The 21,314-nt window shown below is 40.8% G+C and overlaps 1 protein-coding gene across 3 annotated transcripts in view; it reads left to right on the top strand.

The window, feature by feature from the left end:
* The window catches only part of ZNF236 (zinc finger protein 236), an 86,964-nt gene that overhangs the window by 27,070 nt on the left and 38,580 nt on the right, over positions 1-21,314 (top strand). For all 3 annotated transcript variants that reach the window (XM_086608530.1, XM_086608532.1, XM_086608531.1), the window contains 6 exons: positions 895-966; positions 10,605-10,808; positions 12,296-12,521; positions 14,351-14,623; positions 17,167-17,370; positions 20,777-20,918. In XM_086608530.1, the coding sequence (XP_086464656.1) occupies positions 895-966; positions 10,605-10,808; positions 12,296-12,521; positions 14,351-14,623; positions 17,167-17,370; positions 20,777-20,918 (1,121 nt within the window). The remainder of the gene's footprint in view (positions 1-894; positions 967-10,604; positions 10,809-12,295; positions 12,522-14,350; positions 14,624-17,166; positions 17,371-20,776; positions 20,919-21,314) is intronic.

Genomic DNA, 21,314 nt, shown 5'->3' with positions numbered 1-21,314 from the left:
CTAGCTGTGTTTTTCTTGTTTTGGTTTGCTTTAGTATTTTGCATTTACCTTGCATATTAATATTACAGAAGTGTGGTGTTTTTATCTTTGCTGCATGCATACTTCATTGCTTGAGTGAAGGAGGGGAAAGATAAAGGATACCTCCATACAATAGTATAAGCAAAATGGGAGAAAAAAATTTCTTTCTAAAAACAGATGCTGAGAAGTTTAACAAGGAAGATAATAACGAGATAATAACTAACATGTCAATTGCATATTGAAAGAGTATTACACTTTTTATTTTTAATTTTGTATTTGAAACTGCAGAGATATAATTACTGATCGATCGATTATTATTGCTATGGGAAGATGGTACATTCTTGGATTAGCACTGGCATTCTTGTGTTAGAACTGACTTTTTCATTCTGCTCTAAACTTGCAGAGTTTCTTTTAACAACAAAACTCCAGTATAATAATTCTGTTCTGAAGTTCACGATCAGCCTCTGTCGTCCCTTGTTATATATCTGGGGACGAACAATGATTATGTCTTTAATACAACAAATCCCAAAAGCTGAAGTTTCCTGAAGTGCTATGCTGCCAAAGAAGGCATTCTTGTGTGATACATGAATACATCTTGTAAAATATAGTTCCTGTAAGGTGGTTACCTGTTTTTTGCTGCATCAGTGCTTATAGCTAAGGTGTATTGGTTTCTGTAACTTGTGTTTACTTAATGTATATAAACTATGAACATTAGTGATTCTAGGTACTGTTGTATCTCACCCATAGTCTCGTTTTTTTCTGTCCCTAGTCTCCATGCTGTGGGAAAATGAACTGCACTACTTTTGTGTGATATTAGCCATGTTTTTCTTCTTCTTGTACAAACGCTTAAAGTACTTTATTTTCATTTTTTGGTAGGACTCTGTCACCCAGCCTTTAACAACGTCCCCTACTAATCTTTTACAACCTGTTGATAACAAATGGAAGAACGTAAGTGTACAGTTTTTGTTATATTTTTGTGTCAAGTCTAAAAGTGGGAGAAACTACAGAATATTTTAAACTTTCATTTAACTTGTGGGAATGGATATGCAATAGTTCTCTGTGGTAAGTTGATCAGCTAATACGTGAAGACAAACTTCTCGGTGAACGCAACTGGTTGTTTAGAAACGGAATAGGTCTTGAATGGTTTATGACCATATCATGATTGAGGGAATATGATTTGGCACATAATTTCTGCGGAGATCCACTTCAGAGCAGGTAAGACTGCGACTGGGGAGAGCTACTGCAGGAAAAAGCCGAAGAAAAGCTCTTTTCTAGGGCTTTTCTGGAAGCATTTTCTAGCCGGGACCAGATCTGCCGCTGTTGGGGGCGGTGCCGGCGTAGGCGGGCTGCTGGGAGAGCCGGGGAGGAGCCAGCACACCCGCGGTAAGTTTAAAAGGGCTGTCATCGTGCCTAACGGTTATTTCTGCGGAGATCCACTTCAGAGCAGGTAAGACTGCGACTGGGGAGAGCTACTGCAGGAAAAAGCCGAAGAAAAGCTCTTTTCTAGGGCTTTTCTGGAAGCATTTTCTAGCCGGGACCAGATCTGCCGCTGTTGGGGGCGGTGCCGGCGTAGGCGGGCTGCTGGGAGAGCCGGGCGGAGCCAGCACAGCTGTGAGTCACTGGGCTATAAATAGCCTCAGGGAGGGCAGCGAGAAGGAGCTAAGGAAGACTATTGTTCCCGCCTAACGAGGGGACAACTGCTGCAGTCTACAGCTCCTTGGACGGGATTTGAGGTACTTCATCTTATCAGGGAGTCATGGTGGCGACTCGGAGGAGGAAAAATGTGCTTTCAGCACCCACTCGAGGGGATGTGGGTGTTCAGGTCACAGGCTGTGAGGAATGTCACAGCTTATCCTTGGTAGCTGGGAGCAACCCTGAGGAGGGCTGCGTGAGGTGCGAGCAGGTCGATGACCTGCTAAGCCGGGTGGCGCAGCTCCAGGATGAAGTGCTGGAACTCAGGGAGGAGGTGAATAGGTTAAGAATAATTAGGGAAAGCGAGAAGGAAATTGACAGCTGCCATAATCTGGTTGTGGCAGAGCAGAAAGAAGTGGAGAGGGTAAAGGGGATCAGGGAATGTGAGGAATTAGGGGACGAGGAGCAATGGCACAAGGTCCCTGCTCGGCGTGGCAAGCACAATTGCCTGGCAATTCCCTTGCCCCCCCAGGTGACCTTACGTAACAGGTACAGTGCTCTGCGAGGGGAACTGGAAGACAGGGAGGGTGATGGCTGTCCCTGCTTGGAGGTGTCTCCAAAGCCGGGTCGGACTGCCATCGGTATTAAAGCCTCATCAAAAGAAGAAAGCATAGATGAGGGCCCACGCAGAGGGTTGCCTAAGGGGAGTCAGTCTGCTCCACGATTTCTGACTGCCCCTGTTAAAAGAAAAAGGAGGGTAATTGTCATAGGCGATTCCCTTCTGAAGGGAACAGAGGGGCCAATATGTCGACTGGACCCAACCCACAGGGAAGTTTGCTGCCTCCCTGGGGCCCGGGTCAGGGACATCACTAGGAAACTCCCTGCTCTGGTACGGCCATCTGATTATTATCCATTACTGGTCATGCAGGTTGGAACTGATGAGCTAACAGAGAGAAGTCCAAAGGACATCAAAAGGGACTTCAGGGCATTGGGGCGACTGGTCGAAGGGTCAGGAGCCCAGGTAGTGTTCTCTTCAGTCCCTTTAGTGGCAGGAAAGAACATAGGAAGGAATAGAAAATCAGATTTGATTAACAGATGGCTCAGAGGCTGGTGTCACCGACGGAAATTTGGTTTCTTTGATCATGGGGAGGCTTTCGCTGAACCAGGTCTGATGGCACCGGATGGGACCTGCCTTTCTCAGAGGGGAACCAGGGTCTTAGCTCAAAAGCTAGCAGGGCTCATTGGCAGGGCTTTAAACTAGATTTGAAGGGGGAGGGGGGGAATATCAAGAATGGTAAAGATATGCTGGAAGTATCTGTAGAACAGAAGAAGGGATTTCCAGCCAAGAAGTCAGATCTATACCGCTGTCAGCATGGCACCAGTGCCAGCACCGAGGGTCCAGAAGCTGAGGATGGATCGCAGGTATGTTCGAACGATCTTACACTGCCGTCCAAGAGAACACCTGTCACTCCAGCCAGCGAGTCGGCTTTGTCGGAGGCCCATCTCAAGTGTATGTACACCAACGCACGCAGCATGGGAAATAAACAGGATGAGCTAGAGATGCGTGTACATGAGCAGGGCTACGACCTTATTGGCATCACGGAGACGTGGTGGGACGACTCCTATGACTGGAGTGTCAACATAGAGGGGTATAAGCTTTTTAGAAAGGACAGGAAGGGGAGACGAGGAGGGGGTGTCGCTCTCTACGTCAGCAACCGGCTGGAGTGCGTGGAGCTTCGCCTGGGGTCGGAGGACGAGCTGACAGAGAGCTTATGGGTCAAGATTAGAGGACGGGGACGGATAGGGGATGTTACGGTAGGAGTCTGTTACAGGCCACCTGGCCAGGAGGACAGAGCAGATGAGGCGCTTTATAGCCAGATAGGAGCAGCCTCGCGGTCACAAGCCCTGGTCCTCATGGGGGACTTCAACCACCCTGACATCTGTTGGAGAGACAATACGGCAGGGCACAGGCAGTCCAGGAGGTTCCTGGAATGCGTGGATGACAACTTCCTCCTGCAGGTGATAGAGGAGCCGACAAGGAGGGGTGCCATGCTTGACCTTGTGCTCACCAACAGGGAGGGACTGGTGGGCGATGTGAAACTTAAGGATAGCCTTGGCTGCAGTGACCACGACACAGTGGAGTTCAAGATCCATGGGGCAGCAAGGAAACCATTCAGCAAGCTCTGTACCCTAGACTTCAAGAAGGCGGACTTCGGCCTCTTGAAGCACCTGATGGGCAAAGTGCCGTGGGAGGCGGCCCTGGAGGGACAAGGGGCCCAGGAAAGTTGGTCCACATTCAAGGAGCACCTTCTCCAAGCTCAGCAGAGGTGCATCCCGACGAAGAACAAGTCGGGCAAAAAGACCAGGAGGCCGGCGTGGATGAGCAAGGAGCTCCTGGACCAACTGAAAATGAAGAGGTTAGCCTACAGAGGGTGGAAGCGGAGACAGATAGCCTGGGAGGAATACAGAGAAGCTGTAAGAGTGACCAGGGATCAAGTGAGGAAGGCTAAAGCCCTAAAGGAATTGAATTTGGCAAGGGATATAAAAAGCAACAAGAAATGCTTCTATAGGTATGTAGGGGACAAAAGGAAGTCCAAGGAGAACATAGGCCCCCTCCGGAAGGATACTGGTGCTCTGGTTACCCGGGACATAGAGAAGGCTGAGGTACTCAATGAATTTTTTGCCTCAGTCTTCACTGGTAAAGCCTCTTGTCTTACCACCCAAGCTGTGGAAAGAACTAGCAGGGACTGTGAGGATGAACCACCGCCCACTGTACTTGAAGACCAGGTTCGAGAACATCTGAGGAACTTGAAGGTGCACAAGTCCATGGGACCTGATGAGATCCATCCGCGGGTCCTGAAGGAACTGGCGGATGAAGTTGCCAAGCCACTGGCTATTGTATTCGAGAAGTCGTGGCGGTCTGGCGAGGTCCCCGATGACTGGAAGAGAGGGAACATAACCCCCATTTTTAAAAAGGGGAACAAGGAGGACCCAGGCAACTACAGACCGGTCAGCCTCACCTCTGTGCCTGGCAAGGTCATGGAGCAGATTCTCCTGGGAACCATGCTAAGGCACATGGAGAGCAAGGAGGTGGTGGGTGACAGCCAACATGGCTTCACCAAAGGCAGATCGTGCCTGACCAACTTGGTGGCCTTTTACGATGGGGTGACAACATCGGTGGACAAGGGTCGACCAACGGATGTCATCTACTTGGACTTGTGCAAAGCTTTTGACACTGTCCCGCACGACATTCTTCTCTCTAAACTAGAGAGTCATGGGTTTGATGGATGGACCACTCGGTGGATAAGGAATTGGCTCAATGGCCGCACTCAGAGAGTAGTGGTCAACGGCTCAATGTCCAAGTGGAGACCGGTCACGAGTGGCGTCCCTCAGGGGTCCGTGTTGGGCCCGGCCCTCTTCAACATCTTTGTCGGTGACGTGGACAGTGGCATGGAGTGCACCCTCAGCAAGTTCGCCGATGACACCAAGCTGTGTGGTGCCGTCGACACGCTGGAAGGGAGGGATGCCATCCAGAGGGACCTCGACAGGCTGGAGAGGTGGGCCCGTACCAACCTCATGAAGTTTAACCAGGCCAAATGCAAGGTCCTACATCTGGGTCGTGGCAATCCCAGGCATAAATACAGACTGGGTGGTGAATGGATCGACAGCAGCCCTGAGGAGAAGGACTTGGGAGTACTGGTGGACGAGAAGCTCAATATGAGCCGGCAATGTGCTCTTGCGGCCCAGAAGGCCAACCGCGTCCTGGGCTGCATCAAGAGGAGCGTGGCCAGCAGGTCGAGGGAGGTGATTCTCCCCCTCTACTCTGCCCTCGTGAGACCTCACTTGGAGTACTGCGTCCAGTTCTGGAGTCCCCAACATAAGAAGGACATGGACCAGTTGGAGAGGGTCCAGAGGAGGGCCACGAAGATGATAAGAGGGCTGGAGCACCTTTCCTATGAGGACAGGCTGAAAGAGTTGGGGCTGTTCAGCCTGGAGAAGAGGAGGCTCCGGGGTGACCTTATAGCGGTCTTCCAGTACCTCAAGGGGGCCTACAGGAAAGATGGGGAGAGGCTGTTCAGGAGGGCCAGTTATGATAGGACAAGGGGTAACGGTTTTAAAATAGAGGGAGGTAGGTTCAGGTTGGATATTAGGAAAAAATTTTTTACCATGAGAGTGGTAGAACACTGGAACAGGTTGCCCAGAGAGGTGGTGGATGCTCCATCCCTGGAGACGTTCAAGGCCAGGTTGGACAAGGCCCTGAGCAACCTGATCTAGTTGGAGATATCCCTGTTCCTTGCAGGGGGGTTGGACTAGATGACCTTTGAAGGTCCCTTCCAGCCCTAACCATTCTATGATTCTATGATTCTATGATAATTCTGTTCATTAGGTCTTCAAAATGGAGACAAATATTTTCTTATAAGATTAAGGACTCTCATAAATACCGAATTATCCTGCCCCTCTGACTGTACTTCACAGGGATACCATAGTTAGGGTGGAGAGGGAAGGTGCTGTGTTGGTGCTAGCTGAGTTGGTTGGAACTGAGGCAGCAGGAGAACCATGGGGCTCACAAGGAGCCTGTGGAGCTGGGGAAGGACGATGCAGGGCTGACTTTCTGGAACCCCATAGCAAGCAGTCTTGATGTACAGGCGGGTGTGTCTTGATGGGCCACTCACAGTGAGAGCATTAGTGTGTTTTGTTGCAGTTATGTAGCACGTCGTTTGTCAGCTATAGGTTGCAGCATGGTATCTTAGTGACAGACTAATCTGACTTGCATTCCCTCTTCGAACCTTCAGCCACTCATTATCTCTTTGTGTACTAGAATCCACAAAACCAAGGACTAGGAAATGTCTGTATTGCTTTCGAGTCACCATAACCAGTCTATCCACTTTCTTTTCATCTTTTCTTATGAATTCAGTGTTCTGCGACCAGTTAACTTAAAGCTGAACAGAACTGATGTGAACTAATTAATTACTAATATTTGCTGTATTAAATAGTTATGCTATATTTTTTACAAGACTTCAAAAAGCATAAAAATGACTGTTCTTCAAAAGCAGTTTTAGTGAATTTTCATTTCTTTAACCAATTGAAATTATTTTCCTTGATAAGGAGTGGTATCAGAGGTGATGCCTCATTTTTAGGAGGGGTGTGTGTGTGTGTGTGTGTGTGTGTATAAGCACAGGCCTGAAAAGAAGGTAATTGTCGAATGTGCCACATTGTGTGGTTCTCTGTACTTGATGGAGTGCCAGGTTTTTCCCCAGTGAGAGGTGCCAGTTGGGAGCAATAGATCCTTTTGCCCTTTCCTCCCAGAATTGCCTGGTGGTCTTGGCTGCCAAGTGGGAGAACTGTTTCAGTTCCATTCTTAGTCTTAGTGTCTTCAAACCTGTTTCTTCTCCAGAGAACGACTTAGTAACTGCTGAGCCACCAAGCAGTTTAAGTGTACAGAGTCAACTTCAGCTTGTGTGCAGTGGATCTAGGAAACCAAGCAAGGAGAAGCCTGGTTTTCTAGTTTGGCAGTTAGAACAGAAACCTGAATTCTCCTTCCTCTTGCTAGGGTACCTTCTATTTTTACAATAGTAACTATGTATGGGAACATGTTGGATGTTTTATGGTTGGACTTGATCTTCAAGGTCTCTTCCAACCTAAACGATTCTCTGATTCTGTGTATAGGAATCTTGTGGAAAAGGAACTCATGACATCACCTCAAAACTAATGCAAACAGATCTCAATGCTACAGTGAATCAGCAGCAAATTTGTTAAATGTTTTCAGATATTCCTCCTTTGATGTACTATCTGCTTGTTTCTGTGTCTTCAGATGCACAGCCTGGTTGTTTGTGTGCAGTTGCTGTTTGTTGAACTGGCATATATGCTCAGATTCCTCCATGGAACTGTACCAAGTGTCACACATGGTTTTAAGAAAATGTCTAATGTTAAGTTTTTGGTAAGAAGAGCTAGTTGCATCCTTAGTGATTCTTCTTTTTCCTTCCTGTAATGGAGGTGGTAAAAAGCAGGGATATGTTTTGTATTTTCAAATAAAATGACATACAAAAATTAATGTGAGGCACTGTGAGTGATTCTTAAAACTTTCTGAGAGAATTTGTAAAAGAGGTGTGTAGGGCATCACCATTGTTACTGTTTCTGATGGAATCCCTTGGAAATTAGTTCTTGACCCTGCACTACTTAATATTTTATTAGTGACCTGGAAGAAAATACAAAATTATCATGAATCAGGATGATAGAAAGATTGAGGTAATTTATGAAGAGGACAAATCACTGATACAGAGTGATCTGGACTTCTTGGTGAGCTGGATGTACCAAGCAATATATGTTCTGATATGGCCAAGAATAAAGTCACATTTTGAAGAATCGGAAAACTAGGCCACATTCACAGGATAGGAGTTTTCAAGGATTTTAAATTCACCTTAAAAATAGGGATAGAGGAGATAATAATTGATATATCATCTAAAAAGTAATTTTTCCTTGCCTGGAAAGATTAGTTTTGGACTTCTTATTTAGAGAAGAAACTTCACATCAGAATGAAAAGCTTTTATGTCTTCTGTATTTCCTTCTGGGAATTTTTCCTTTTGTCGGTTGTTTGTTTATAGTGTTCACTGTTCATGAATTGTATTCAAAGATACAGGAGGAAGCAGAGCCATCAAAATTCTTGAAGTATGATGTGGTGTGTTTTATTATTGAAGAGATTCAAGGTGTATTATCTTTTTTGCCCGTGAGGGAAAATATTTAAGGATGACTTGATCTGTTGTTTTGAAGAAAAGAGAAAAATCTGTAATCTCTTCAATAGAGAAGAGAAAAAAGTTTTGAGGGTTGAAGCCAGACAAATTCGCACTTGGAAATATAGTATGGAATTTTAGTGTGGATACTTTACTGTTGAAGGAACTTGTTGAAGTTGGATTGCAACAGAAAAAGTTACTACAATAAATGACTTGATTTAAAGAACTGCTATAATTTCTGTGCAGTTCCTGTGCCTGGAAGGAGTAATTCACTCAGAGCAGTCACGCGGTCTGTGTTGCACAGCCCATCAGACAGACTGAGGGTGATCACAAGGTCCGCTATTCTAATTGAACAAATGGGCAATTATGAAGTAGTAATAAAACATTTCGTTCTCTGTGCTATTTTTAAAATCGATTGTTGAAGTGAGACCTACAAAGAGACCTCTGAAACTTTTTATAATCAACTGGGTATCTTAGTAGTAACAGTTACAAACTTTATATGCATGCATATGTATATATTATTTTTTAAAAAAGATAACCTCCATGAGACTGTATATAAACTGCTGTATTATCTGTGAACACACTGGCTAAATACACGAAATACTGTAATTTTCATGTCAAAGATGATATTGAGCCGTTCCTTCATTTATTTTTACAGAATTTTACAGACTTTTTAGTGTAGTCTTCCATCTCTACTGAAGAGCTTCCCTGCATCCTGTTTCAAGAAAATGAATGAGCTCTATAAAGAGCTGTTACACTCTTAAGCAAAACACTTTGTTTCAGTTCCTGTTTATTGCAATGAAAATGGCATACAGTGTTTTTTATTTTGTAAAATCCATATTAAAATGTTTATAGCACTTTTGCTAAATTGGAATCTGCAGAAATGGAGTCTTTCCCTCTGTCCCACTAGTGAGGTGAAAAAAGATGAACTAATGGTTAAATCAGCAAAATAGCAAGTGCTATTCTCGCATGCATGCCAGAGAAATGAGATGAGGGTTTGTTTATATCATTTCCTGAGAAGGCATTAAGAATGCTTCATCAAATTTACCGGACATAACTTGGAGTCAAGCTAACTTTTCTTAATATATTTCTTTGTAACCGTCCTCAAATAGGGTGACAGTATCATTTTAACTGTTCAGTGAAATGTGTCAGTATAAAGTAAATCTCAGGGGAGCTTTAAAATTAGAAGAAATGTTACACACGTGAAGCGTAACATTATTCTGTGTTCAAAATGATCTGAAGGAAGATAGCATTTTTTACATAGATATGTGTGTATGTTTATGCATGCCTGGAAGTGATTATTTTAGGAGCACAGAAGAGAATATTAGAAGCAAATATTCAGTGTGTTCTGAGAAACAGAATTATGGGGCTAGCTGTTATATGCATACATATTTCTCTTTTTCGCCATAAAATAAATGATTGACAGCAGTTGTTTCAGTAATGGTGTGCTTATGCTGTCTGTTATAAGGAAGAGAAGTTTGTAAATGAAGGAGAACAGAAAGCATCTTTATTTCTGATTTTAAAAAAGAAATACCAAGGGTTTTTATCATTTTTTTTCTTCACATTTGTCGCTAAGGTAGCCTAAGATGCAATTATCAAATCAAAGATTAAGAAACCTGATTTTTAGACTTGAAGTTCTTTTTAATATTTTGACACAGCTCCATGTGTATTTAAATTTTTAGAGTATGAAAATATTCTTTCACAGCTAAGAGATTGAGAAGATTGAAAGTTGAAAAGGAAAACAGTTAGTAGTTTAATTGTTCTGAAAGGTTTTGTTGTAACAACACAAATAAATCTCAACTAATAGAAGGTTATTTTTCCAAAGGACTTGCTTTAGTTAAATGTGAACTTTGAAAAGACAACCATGTTGGTGCCATTTATTTATTTTGGAATTGCTTTTCATGTGGCCTCTACATTACGGAATTCAGTAATTGATCCTTGTGTTTTGTAAACTGGTTGAAGGTTCAGTAGTTACGATAAACTTAATTCAAGCTGTAAGCTTACAGTTACACAGCTTGGCAAGAACTCCAGAAAGGGGATAAACAGAAGCAATTCTTTAGTGGAGTGGGCAGACAGTGAATGACAGCTCTGTATGATCCTTATGTCTTATACAAGTGGGCATGCTTGTAGTGGACAGTTAACAGAAGTTTCAGGTAAGGGAGCTGAACATGTGGGTTCATACAGACTTTTCATCTTCCTTTAAATATGTACTGCTGTCTATTTCAGGCCACGCATTTTCGGTCTCCACTTCTTCAACAAACAGAAAACCAGGTGTCTTCAGCTACTGCACATCAAGGTCAGCAGGCTGTAACTGATGTCATTCAGCAGCTCCTTGAGTTATCAGAACCAGGTCCTGTAGAGAATAACCAGCCTCAACAACCTGGTCAACAACTGAACATTGCAGTGGGAATCAATAGAGATATTTTGCAGGTAGGAGCTGTGTGTGAGAAGAGCTTTACATTTCAGTGTTTCTTTCCCTTTGTTTTTATGTTAGTGAAATTTGTTCTCAGTATTTTCAGTGACAGCATTCCTTCTGCATTTCTAAATGATTTATCTGTCAAGAAAGAATTGTGAATATCTACTGAACGGCTATGGAGCGCACCAAAATACCTGTTGTATAAGATTACAAAACCAAGGTTATAAATATTGATTACATGACCTAGAAGAAAGCTCTAAGTGTACGCACCTGTACATGGACATTTTATGGATCCTTTTGACTTTTTTTTCTCCTGTTGCCTAGAAGCAGCTTGTGGCACATCTTTAAGTTATGGTATGCTTAAAACATGATGACATTTAAGAGAGAAAAAATATTTTTATCTGTTTAAGTGTGAGAATGTATATGAGGCCTTTATCCTGTTCTAATTAGTAAAGGCTATTTGAATATTTCCTGTTTGTGCAAGAAAATTCCTTCCTGGTTTGACCAATGTTTTTTCTAAGCCATTATTCTGTCCTTGATATTGGCAGCAGGAGATGCTGTGTAACAGCAGAGATGCAGGGCAGTAATTCAACTATCTGTGCTTGTTCTGCAGCCTCTAACACATAATGGAACAGGACAGAGAATATTCTTTAGTATTGGCCTGCTAACCTTTAAGCTATTTTTTCATCTCTAAAGTACCATTTACATTTCTTTTTTGGAAGACCTGAATGTTACGTGTAACTATACGGAGGTTCACCATATTACCTGTGCTGAGTTCTCTAATGTCTGGAATGTGATGTGTAGTTCCATAAAATTACAACACAAAATATAGCTATTGTCTTGATAGCTATGAAAAAACCAAACCAAAATAGTCTTTGAGATTGGTTCTTTAAGTTATTGTATGAGCATCACTAGCCATATTGTTGTACAAAACAAAAAGTAGTTTCCTTCCAAGCAATCAAATATCTACACACTCCTACTTAAATATGTTTGAGGTCTTTGATCCAGAGCCTTTTCAGTCACAGTAGTGTCCATAAAGGTGCCTATGCTCCAGTCTCTTCCGCATGTACTTGAGTATTATGAGTGCATAGCTCTTGCCTTGGTCGCATAGTTACCAGTGGTTTCTTAACACAGGCTTTTGAGCTTTTCCAAGCCCCTCTTTGGTTTATCATTCTTCCTTTTTCTTTATATCATCTGTGGCTTCTCCACAAGCTGGTGGGCTTCAAATTTGACCTTTTATGGTCTGATGATTCTGTAGAATCTGAAAGGCAGTTGCTGGCATGTGTATTAGTGCAGGAAATCCAACTTAAAGTCTCACAATCAGAAGTCAATGTTGTGTAGAAATGTTCTTGCAAATTTCAGATCCAACTGAAATTCTGGGAGGATAAGACATTTAATTCCTTTAATTATATTTGCATTATATCTTCTAAGTAATTGAGAAAAGTTGGAGCAACTGTGGAATGTTTCTTTCTTAATCTAGAAGTTTTTTGTTCTTTTTTAGCAAGCTTTAGAGAACAGTGGGTTGTCTTCGATTCCTGTCTCCGCACATTCTTCTGACTGTAGCCAGGCTAAGACTCCTGGGGCCCAGGATCAGAATCCAGATGTCCAAACTCTCTCAAATCATCAGGCTGACTCTAATGCAGAACAAGATAAAGAGCAAGAGAGTACAGATAAACTGGATAAAAAAGAAAAAAAAGTTATGAAGAAAAAATCACCGTTTTTACCTGGTAATGTTGCCGCTGCTTGCTACTTTTTGTGCCGTAAGGACATTTGTGAGTGTGTTGATGGCTTTATAAAAGGATTTCCCAAAACTTATTGTGGATCAGTAACAGACTTAATCTACTTTTATAAAACACAGTGTATGTATAAGTTATCCATAGTAGCAATTATAACTTTTGTTACACTGATACTAAAATGTATCAGAATGGCATGAAGTGAAGTTACACTGTTAAATCTTCTGGGTTTAGATCAGTGGAGTTTTTGGAGGAGGACAAAAAAGAAGGAATGTAAGTATTTTCCTCTCTTCCCCATCATCCTTCTCTCAGGAGGATTGGGATTTTATGGTGTGTCCCAGAGCAGAGAGTTTTTGCAAGCTCTACTCTTCCTCTTTGGAAGTGAGGCCTCATAGAGGTGGAAGCGCAGTGCTCCTGCCTTGTGCAGGTCTTCACTGATCTTGACCATGCAGGGAAGGACGAAGGTTGACATTGTGGATAATACTTAATGTCACCTGTGTTTGGAATCTCAGTACTGATTTGATATTGTCACCATAAATGAATGTTAATATTCTATCTCCTCACTATATTGTGTCTGTACAAGTCTGGATTTTGTCTCTGTGCTTAAATGAAACTTTAGTGTTAAGGACACTCAAGCTCTAAGGTTGTTAGAAGTGGTTTGTTCCCAGTATAGCCATAATACTTTAATGGCTAGCCTGGTGGAGACAACTCTATAATAAGCAGTCATTGAGCTCCATGTGTAGGAACTTCATAGATACATTGATGTTGCTTTTTTCTTTGCAAGGGATGCAGAAATTGATCCAAAGTTGAAAAGTGATCTTGTCCAGCATAACTGTGCTAAAAATGAGCATTAACTTTTTCCTCTGGTTGTAGTAACTGTTTTATTCCTTGTATGTGACAGTAACAACTCTCTAACTCTGAGTGCAAATAAAAATAAAAGGTCACTGCTGTACAGTCAAACACAACTGCCTTTATTTTTTGATAAAATAACATAACCTCAGTGTATTCACGTTTTACAGAAAAAAACACTATGTGAACTGATTTAAACGAGCAAATATGTGATATTGAACAACATATATGAATAAGAAACACTGATAGGATTTAGAAGCTTCTTTTGTCATTTTTGTTGAGAAAAAGTGTACTGTTGCTTTAGGACAGAGCTTAGGGTTCTTGGATCATAAAACAACTTTTGTGAAGAAGTAGACAAATCGTAAATCTTTCAAAAGGACTTTTTATGCAATATTTGCTCCTTTAAAAATTTATAAGTTGTAATTTGAGTCTGAATTTGCAGAAAAGAGGGCCTTATAAAGTATATCATCCAATTAGTTAGATGAGTGTTTAGTACTTAAAATAATTTCATGTGGTTATGGTTGAGAAGTTATATTCATTATTGGATAATTTTGTGTTAGATACGGTATTTATAAGGTAAGTGATATATTATATTGCATGACACCTACATTCCATATTTCTAAGTAGCATACAAATTGCATTCTTTCTGTTCTGTGAAGTCAGACATAGCTTTTTTCTTCCCCTCCTTTTTTTTTTTTTACCTTCTTCCTTTTCAGTAGCATAAAAATGTTGGAATTTCAACAGAATTCTCTTGGGTTTTGTTTTTGTCATTCCAGCCCATTGCTATTTTTGTGAAGTAGAATGTACCTGATAGAGAAGTTAATTGTCTACCAAGTGTGTTGTAATGACATCTATTTGGCAAAATGTTTTATGGGTTTTGATTGCTTTCTATAATGATGTGAATGTAGTGGAATTTTTGAAGAACTGTTGCAGTGTTTCAAACACATTCATTTTGATGTTATTCCTTACTTTAGGTTCTATACGTGAAGAAAATGGAATAAGGTGGCATGTTTGTCCATATTGCTCCAAAGAATTTAAAAAGCCTAGTGATCTAGTGCGTCACATTCGCATTCATACCCATGAGAAGCCGTTCAAGTGTCCGCAGTGTTTCCGCGCCTTTGCCGTTAAGAGTACTCTCACAGCACACATAAAAACACATACTGGCATTAAAGCTTTCAAGTGCCAATTTTGTATGAAATGCTTTTCCACCTCAGGGAGTTTAAAAGTTCACATTCGTCTACATACAGGTAAGGCCTCAAAATTGCTTCTGTGTTTTCTGTCATGCAGATGAGACCTTGAATGAAAAAAGACTACGTGAAGCGCTTAAATTGTAGAGATGTCTATCGTGTCGTTGATATCTGTCAGAGAATGAACTGGGTTTAGTGTCTTATATAATGAACTTAAATTTTTATCAGAACTTTCTAGTGTTTCATGGCTTTGAAACTTTTTTTGGGCTCTAACAAAAGCTGTGGACATTTAGTTTTCTGATGATGAGTCAGCCGTTGCTCCTTTTTAATAGTGCCGTTGTGAGTGTATTTAATTGTTCTTTCTTAAGAGTCATGCTCTTAGAATTTGAGTTCTGATTTTACTTATCCCCAATCATCTTTCATATTTACTCTGCATCTTTTCTTCCCTCCCCTTCCGCACGTGCTTTGGTAGTTTCACTGTATCACTCAGGACTGTTTGGTTACTTCCCGTTTTATCTTCAACAATAAGGTGTTGCTTGGTGTTTTCACCAACTTATCTGTTTTCAATATCTTACACTGCATACCCTAAAATTCCTCTGTTCTTATGATTCTTGTTTAAATCATACATGATGTCTTCAATACCTGTTTTTCTGTGGCTGAACTTCTATCCTCTGCATAGAGAAAAATGAATTTTCCACTTTTGGTGGTCTACCTGGTTGTTTTCCGCTTTTCTTTCTTTGTTCTTGCAGGTAAATAAGCTTTCAGAAAGATAAGCTCATAAACATGCTGCTCTTTCACTCCTGATTTATGTATTTACGTTCTGTGAAAGTATTGTTCATTGACTGTGAGCATTTGTTGTGCGATATGTTTTACAGTCAGATGCCTTTAATCCATGAAATATCAATGTTGGATTCATCTGTAGAAAATTTTTCACTTTGTTTTTTTGTAAACTTGTAAACCAGTATTTTCTTCTGTTACTTTTCTTCTGTTACTTCTGTCACCTTCTATGACAGGGTGACCCGCCTGGTTGACGAGGGAAGGGCTGTGGATGTAGTTTTCCTGGACCTCAGTAAAGCCTTTGATACAGTTTCTCATAGTGTTCTGGTGGAGAAACTGATAACTGCTGGCCTGGATAGGCACACCCTCCTTTGGGTTAAAAACTGGCTGGATGGCCGGGCCCAAAGAGTGGTGGTAAATGGGGCTAAATCCGGCTGGAGGCCGGTCACCAGTGGGGTTCCCCAGGGCTCAGTGCTGGGTCCAGTTCTGTTTAACATCTTTATCAGTGACCTGGATGAGGGGATTGAATGTACCCTCAGTAAATTTGCGGACGACACCAAGCTGGGAGGCTGTGTCGATCTGCTCGAGGGTAGGGAGGCCCTTCAGAGGGATTTGAACAGACTGGATCGTTGGGCTGAGGCCAATGGCATGAGCTTTAATAAGGCCAAGTGCAGAGTCCTTCACTTGGGGTATAAAAACCCCAAGCATCGCTATAGGCTCGGGGAGGAGTGGCTGGAGAGCTGCCTGGCGGAGAAGGACCTGGGGGTGTTGGTTGACTACCGGCTTGATATGAGCCAGCAGTGTGCCCAGGTGGCCAAAAAGGCCAATGGGATACTGGCATGTATCAAGAATAGTGTGACCAGCAGGAGCAGGGAAGTGATCCTGCCCCTGTACTCGGCACTGGTGAGGCCGCACCTGGAATATTGTGTCCAGTTTTGGGCCCCTCGCTTTAAGAGAGATATTGAGCTCCTGGAGCGAGTCCAAAGAAGGGCAACTAAACTGGTCAAGGGGCTGGAAAATAAAACTTATGAGGAGCGGCTGAGGGAGTTGGGGCTGTTTAGCCTGGAGAAGAGGAGGCTGAGGGGAGACCTGATTATGGCCTATAAATACTTGAGAAAAGATGGTGGGGAGTTAGGGGAAGGGCTCTTTACATTAGTGATGGGAGATAGAACAAGAGGAAATGGGCATAAGCTTAGTCAGGGGAGATTCAGGTTGGATGTTAAGAAGTATTTCTTCTCTGAAAGGGTTGTCAGCCACTGGAATAAGCTGCCCAGGGAGGTGGTTGAGTCCCCATCCCTGGATGTGTTTAAGAATAGGGTGGATGAGCTACTTGAGGATATGGTTTAATGGGGATTAGGGATGGTTGGACTGGATGATCTCTAAGGTCTTTTCCAACCTAGAAATCTATGAATCTATGAATCTATGATTCAAAGTGGCAAAAGCACTAGGTGGCTTGAAAAATAGGTAGTGTAGTGTTTATGGAACTCCATCATGTAGTTAGCACGTTTTTTTCCTGTTAGAGATGTTTGCTTCTTCCTCTGTCTAGCAGGTTAGGCTTACTGGGTCAGGTTATAGGTTCATCCAGCCCCGTATGCTGTCTTTTCTGGCAACGTGTGGAAAAGAAGCCTACAGTAATGCTTCTTAGAAGTGTATGACCAACTTCCACTAATCTTTGGGTTGAGGGCTTTATGAAGCAGGCTGTACCTCTGTGCCGAGTAGCACTTTGTAGATCTTTTTGTTCCAAAGAACTTAGCAAATCAATTTTGAACCCATGTCAAATGGATGGAAATAAAATCACAAACTAATTTTTTTTTCATCTTTTACAGGTGTTAGACCTTTTGCTTGTCCTCACTGTGACAAGAAGTTTAGAACATCGGGCCACCGGAAAACTCATATTGCTTCACATTTTAAACATACTGAACTGAGAAAGCTGCGACATCAACGTAAACCTGCAAAAGTTCGAGTAGGAAAGACGAGTGTTCCAGTACCAGACATTCCTTTGCAAGAGCCCATACTCATAACTGATTTAGGTAAAGAGCAAGTAAATCCATGCTCTCTGGAAATTTGGATTTCACTGGAAAATAGAGGTCACAGTTTAATCAGGCAAACACATTCAGAGCTTACTCAGAAAGATGCACTTCAAACTAAGTCATCAGAAATAATCAGGCTTCAGAAAAGTCTCATATTTTATAGTTTACTTGCAGTAGAATTAATAAGAAGAGTAAATTTTTTATTTACAGAGAAATTGTATAATCCTAACCAGAAAAAAACTGTGTGCGTTTTTACATTACATTAGGAGAGGAGTTTAACTGTTGTTAGACTGTTGGTGTAGAAAAGATGACAAGACAGTTCTAGATTCTTCTTGAAATGATCGTGTTTCTCAAATTGCTTATATTAATGAGTCGGTGTGTTATATGATTTTAATGTTTTTGGTGTAATTGTGACTACAACTGAAGGAGTGGTATCATTAGGGATAACACTCCAAAAAAGGGCAGAAGAATTCTGGAACAAGCTGTAGAGAATTTATACAGTTATTTTAATTATGTTGTAGTAATTGCTATGACATTATGTAAAAACACTTTTTGGAAGAAGGTGAGGTGTTGTACAGCTCATTGTGGGTGCCTCATCCCTAGAGGTGTTCAAGGCCAGGTTAGATGAGGCTTTGGGCAACCTGGTGTAGTGGAGGATGTCCCTGCCCATGGCGGGGGGGTTTGGAACTGGATGATCTTTGAGGTCCCTTCCAACCCTAACCATTCTGTGATTCAAGACAATGTATATTGTTGTCCAGTAGACATCAATGTAGTGGACAAGGCATTTACTCTTTGTTGATGTTTGACTCAGCAGGCTGCTAACTCCTGCTTTGTCTGTTGTGTAATCATCTTTTATGTAGTAGAGTATTATACTGTTAGTATCTTTAGCCTAAAATCTTTATCACTCTTCAAAAATGCTTTTGTTTTCACTGCTTACAAGAATCACTACGCAAGAGCAGAAGTTCTTTTGGTATCAGATATAGGAACTTACATTTTCAGAGTAGCGACAAAACTTAGCTGGCAGCTTCAGATATTCAGATCACACAATAGTTCTTTCATGAGTGAACCCTGGAAACAGGTACAGTCCTATTTCTTGATTTTAAAGAAAAAGCACTTCTATACAATTAAGATCTGTGCAGTGAAGTTCTGTTTTTTTGGGGAAAAAAAAACAAACAACAAAAAGAAATACTGTAAAAGTTGTTTCCTACAGATACTGACAACAGTTGAGCTCCACTGATATTAGAGTGTTCAGTGTGAAAATAGGAAGTTCCACCATTTATCTAGAAGGTGTCATGTTTTTTTTCAACCCACTGACAGTATTTCCACTGTTCCCAGAAAAAAAAAAAATCTCATTTCTTGTAGAGATGTCAAGAAACTAGTATTGTTGCTCTATATCAATGTTAATCTTTGAGTGGCACTTTTAGTGGAAAAAAATGTTGATATATATTTTGCTTTTTTAAAAAGTCTAAATTAAAAGTCTATAAGAAAATTCTGCAAATTGTTCTCTACCTGTTACAATGTTTGTTTCATTTTATTCCATTACTTGATAAAATTTATTGAGTAGGAATTGCAAAAAATTGTAGTTTTTGTAGCATGTATTGTGGTTCCAAAAATGGAACTGATGGGAGGAAATGCCTTTTTATAGAACTCTGAACTATTTTGCTGACTTGCTGTATCCAGTGTAGAGCCACCCTTAACTATTCTAAGAGTATGGAGAAATGTTTCATATATCCGAGTTGAACAGGTTGAGTAAATAGTTCGCAAGTGTTTTATTAGGAATTTCTGTTATTTCTGTTCTGCTGTGTATCTTATTAGGAATTTCTGTAGTGCTTCTACAGACCAGAACCGTTGTAACCTGGGATACGCTCACAAGTTAGTCAGCTATCATTCAGTAACTGAATTGTTCTGCTATTATATGATCAAAAGTAACTAAGAGTAAATATTTGTCATGTGGAGTTCCTTCTCTTCTAATTTAGAAGACTTGTGTCATCTCCTGAGCACTACTACTAATTATCATCACAGAAAGATGCCAGAAGGAATTTAGAAAGTAGGGTTGTGGTTTTTGTTTCTGTAGGGTTTTTTGGTTGGTTGGTTGGTTGTTTTTTTGGGGGGATGGGGGTTTGCTTTGTTTTGTTATCTTTGTTTTGGTTTTTTGTTTGTTTCATTTTTAAAGAGAAAATGTTTTTACTAGACCAACAGAGTTGGTTGGGGAAAATGAAGTAAGTTTTGACATATATGTATTTATAAAAATATATATAACGTATATATGTAAACTTTTTCAAGTCTGAGACACATAAACTTGTTCTTTTTGCATTGTTGCCATCTCTTCTCAAAATTGTGAGAATTCCCTCTTCTTGTCTTCTGCTCTTTTCAATTACATTTGGAAGTCAACAGAAACCCTCCAGGCTTTCCCTTCTGAATATGAAACACAGCATGCTAGATGAAGCAGTCTGAAGAAAGAAAAGACAGCATAAAAGGCTTTTGCAGTTAATATTTAGGACCGTAAAGGGATCTTTTGCATATTTGTTGAAACTTTACATCACTCCCTCAGCCTCGTGTATTAGTATGGTGACAAGTACTTTTGAGTTCACAGATGAGTGAATGATGATGAGTTTTTCTTCACTTGAGAAGTCTGCTACTGTTCCCATTCTGTCATCATGTTTGGGCTGATGCCCTTCTGTTGGCTGCTTCTGAGACAGAACACTCTTGCATTAGCAGTTGGACATTTAATAGCAGGAACTTTTAACTGGTTTTCCAACACTACACTTGACTCACTTCAGGGAACAGTGCATAAAGGCCGTTTGTTTAAATAAGATAAAGTTTGGGTGTTTGGTTTTTTAATACATTTTTGGAGGTACCCAAAGAATTAACAAGACTGACTGATTAGCCAAAGAAGTTGATGTACAAATACAAGAATTTTTAATGGACTTCTTTTATTCTTTAAGTAAAGGCATATATATATATAAGGGTGTTTTGTACTTTTCACAAAATGCATATTAAATATTTGTCAAGTTATTAATATGTATCTGGGGTACATTGATTAGATGTCATTTGATTAAGATGGAGATTAGAAGAGCAAAATATTACTTGTTTAGCAGTGAATTCATAACTGTCAACTTTTTTTAAAGTTAATGTTTATTTTGGACTATATGAGGCTTAATGTAATGAGGTGGGTCTATGGATAAAAGACGAGCTATCACAGGATAGCGTGTGCAATATAGTATGTATAATGCTAAATAGGTGCAGGCATAATTTTAAATAAGTGCTGAAAACATGCTCATTTTCTTTACATTTTTGCGTACTCAAAACCACACTTTTTTTTCAAGTACTAGCTCTTTAGATTACTGCCATTTTGGAATAACTTGACCAATTAATTTTTCCTTGTTCTGTGTGTTTATGTGTGCAGGTCTTATGCAGCCAATCCCAAGGAATAGCCAGTTCTTCCAAAATTATTTTAACAATTTTGGTAATGATGCAGAGAGACCATACAAATGTTTTTATTGCCATCGAGCCTATAAAAAATCTTGTCATCTTAAACAACATATCAGGTAAAATAAATGCAAAGAAGAAATGAAATGTATGTAATAACAAATTTATAGAAAAGCATGAAACTGTGTATGTAGTGCTTGCTGAAAAGACTTCTTTTTTTACTGTCTCTAAGTATTGAACCAGTAATAATTGATTTTTCTGGTAAAGTTGGAGGAAACTTTGGACTAATTCATACGTATGTACAGTCCTAGCAGCAGAAGTGGTTGTATTTAGTGTGCAGTTTTGCTTAATAACACTCGGACTCTTTTTTCCTAAACTATGTAAAGAAAAAAGCATGCATTGCGTGTGAATTCTTATCATAATTTTGTAATTGCATACTCCAGATTATCTGCTTTGTGTGCAACTGCTGTTTTTTGAGAAGGAAATCAGCTTTTTGTTCTGTGTGCCGTTTTCTG

The sequence above is a fragment of the Tauraco erythrolophus genome, chromosome 3 (genome assembly GCF_009769465.1).
Source record: "Tauraco erythrolophus isolate bTauEry1 chromosome 3, bTauEry1.pri, whole genome shotgun sequence".
NCBI classification, from domain to species: Eukaryota; Metazoa; Chordata; class Aves; order Musophagiformes; family Musophagidae; genus Tauraco; species Tauraco erythrolophus.
This window is presented reverse-complemented; position numbering and strand designations above follow the sequence as displayed.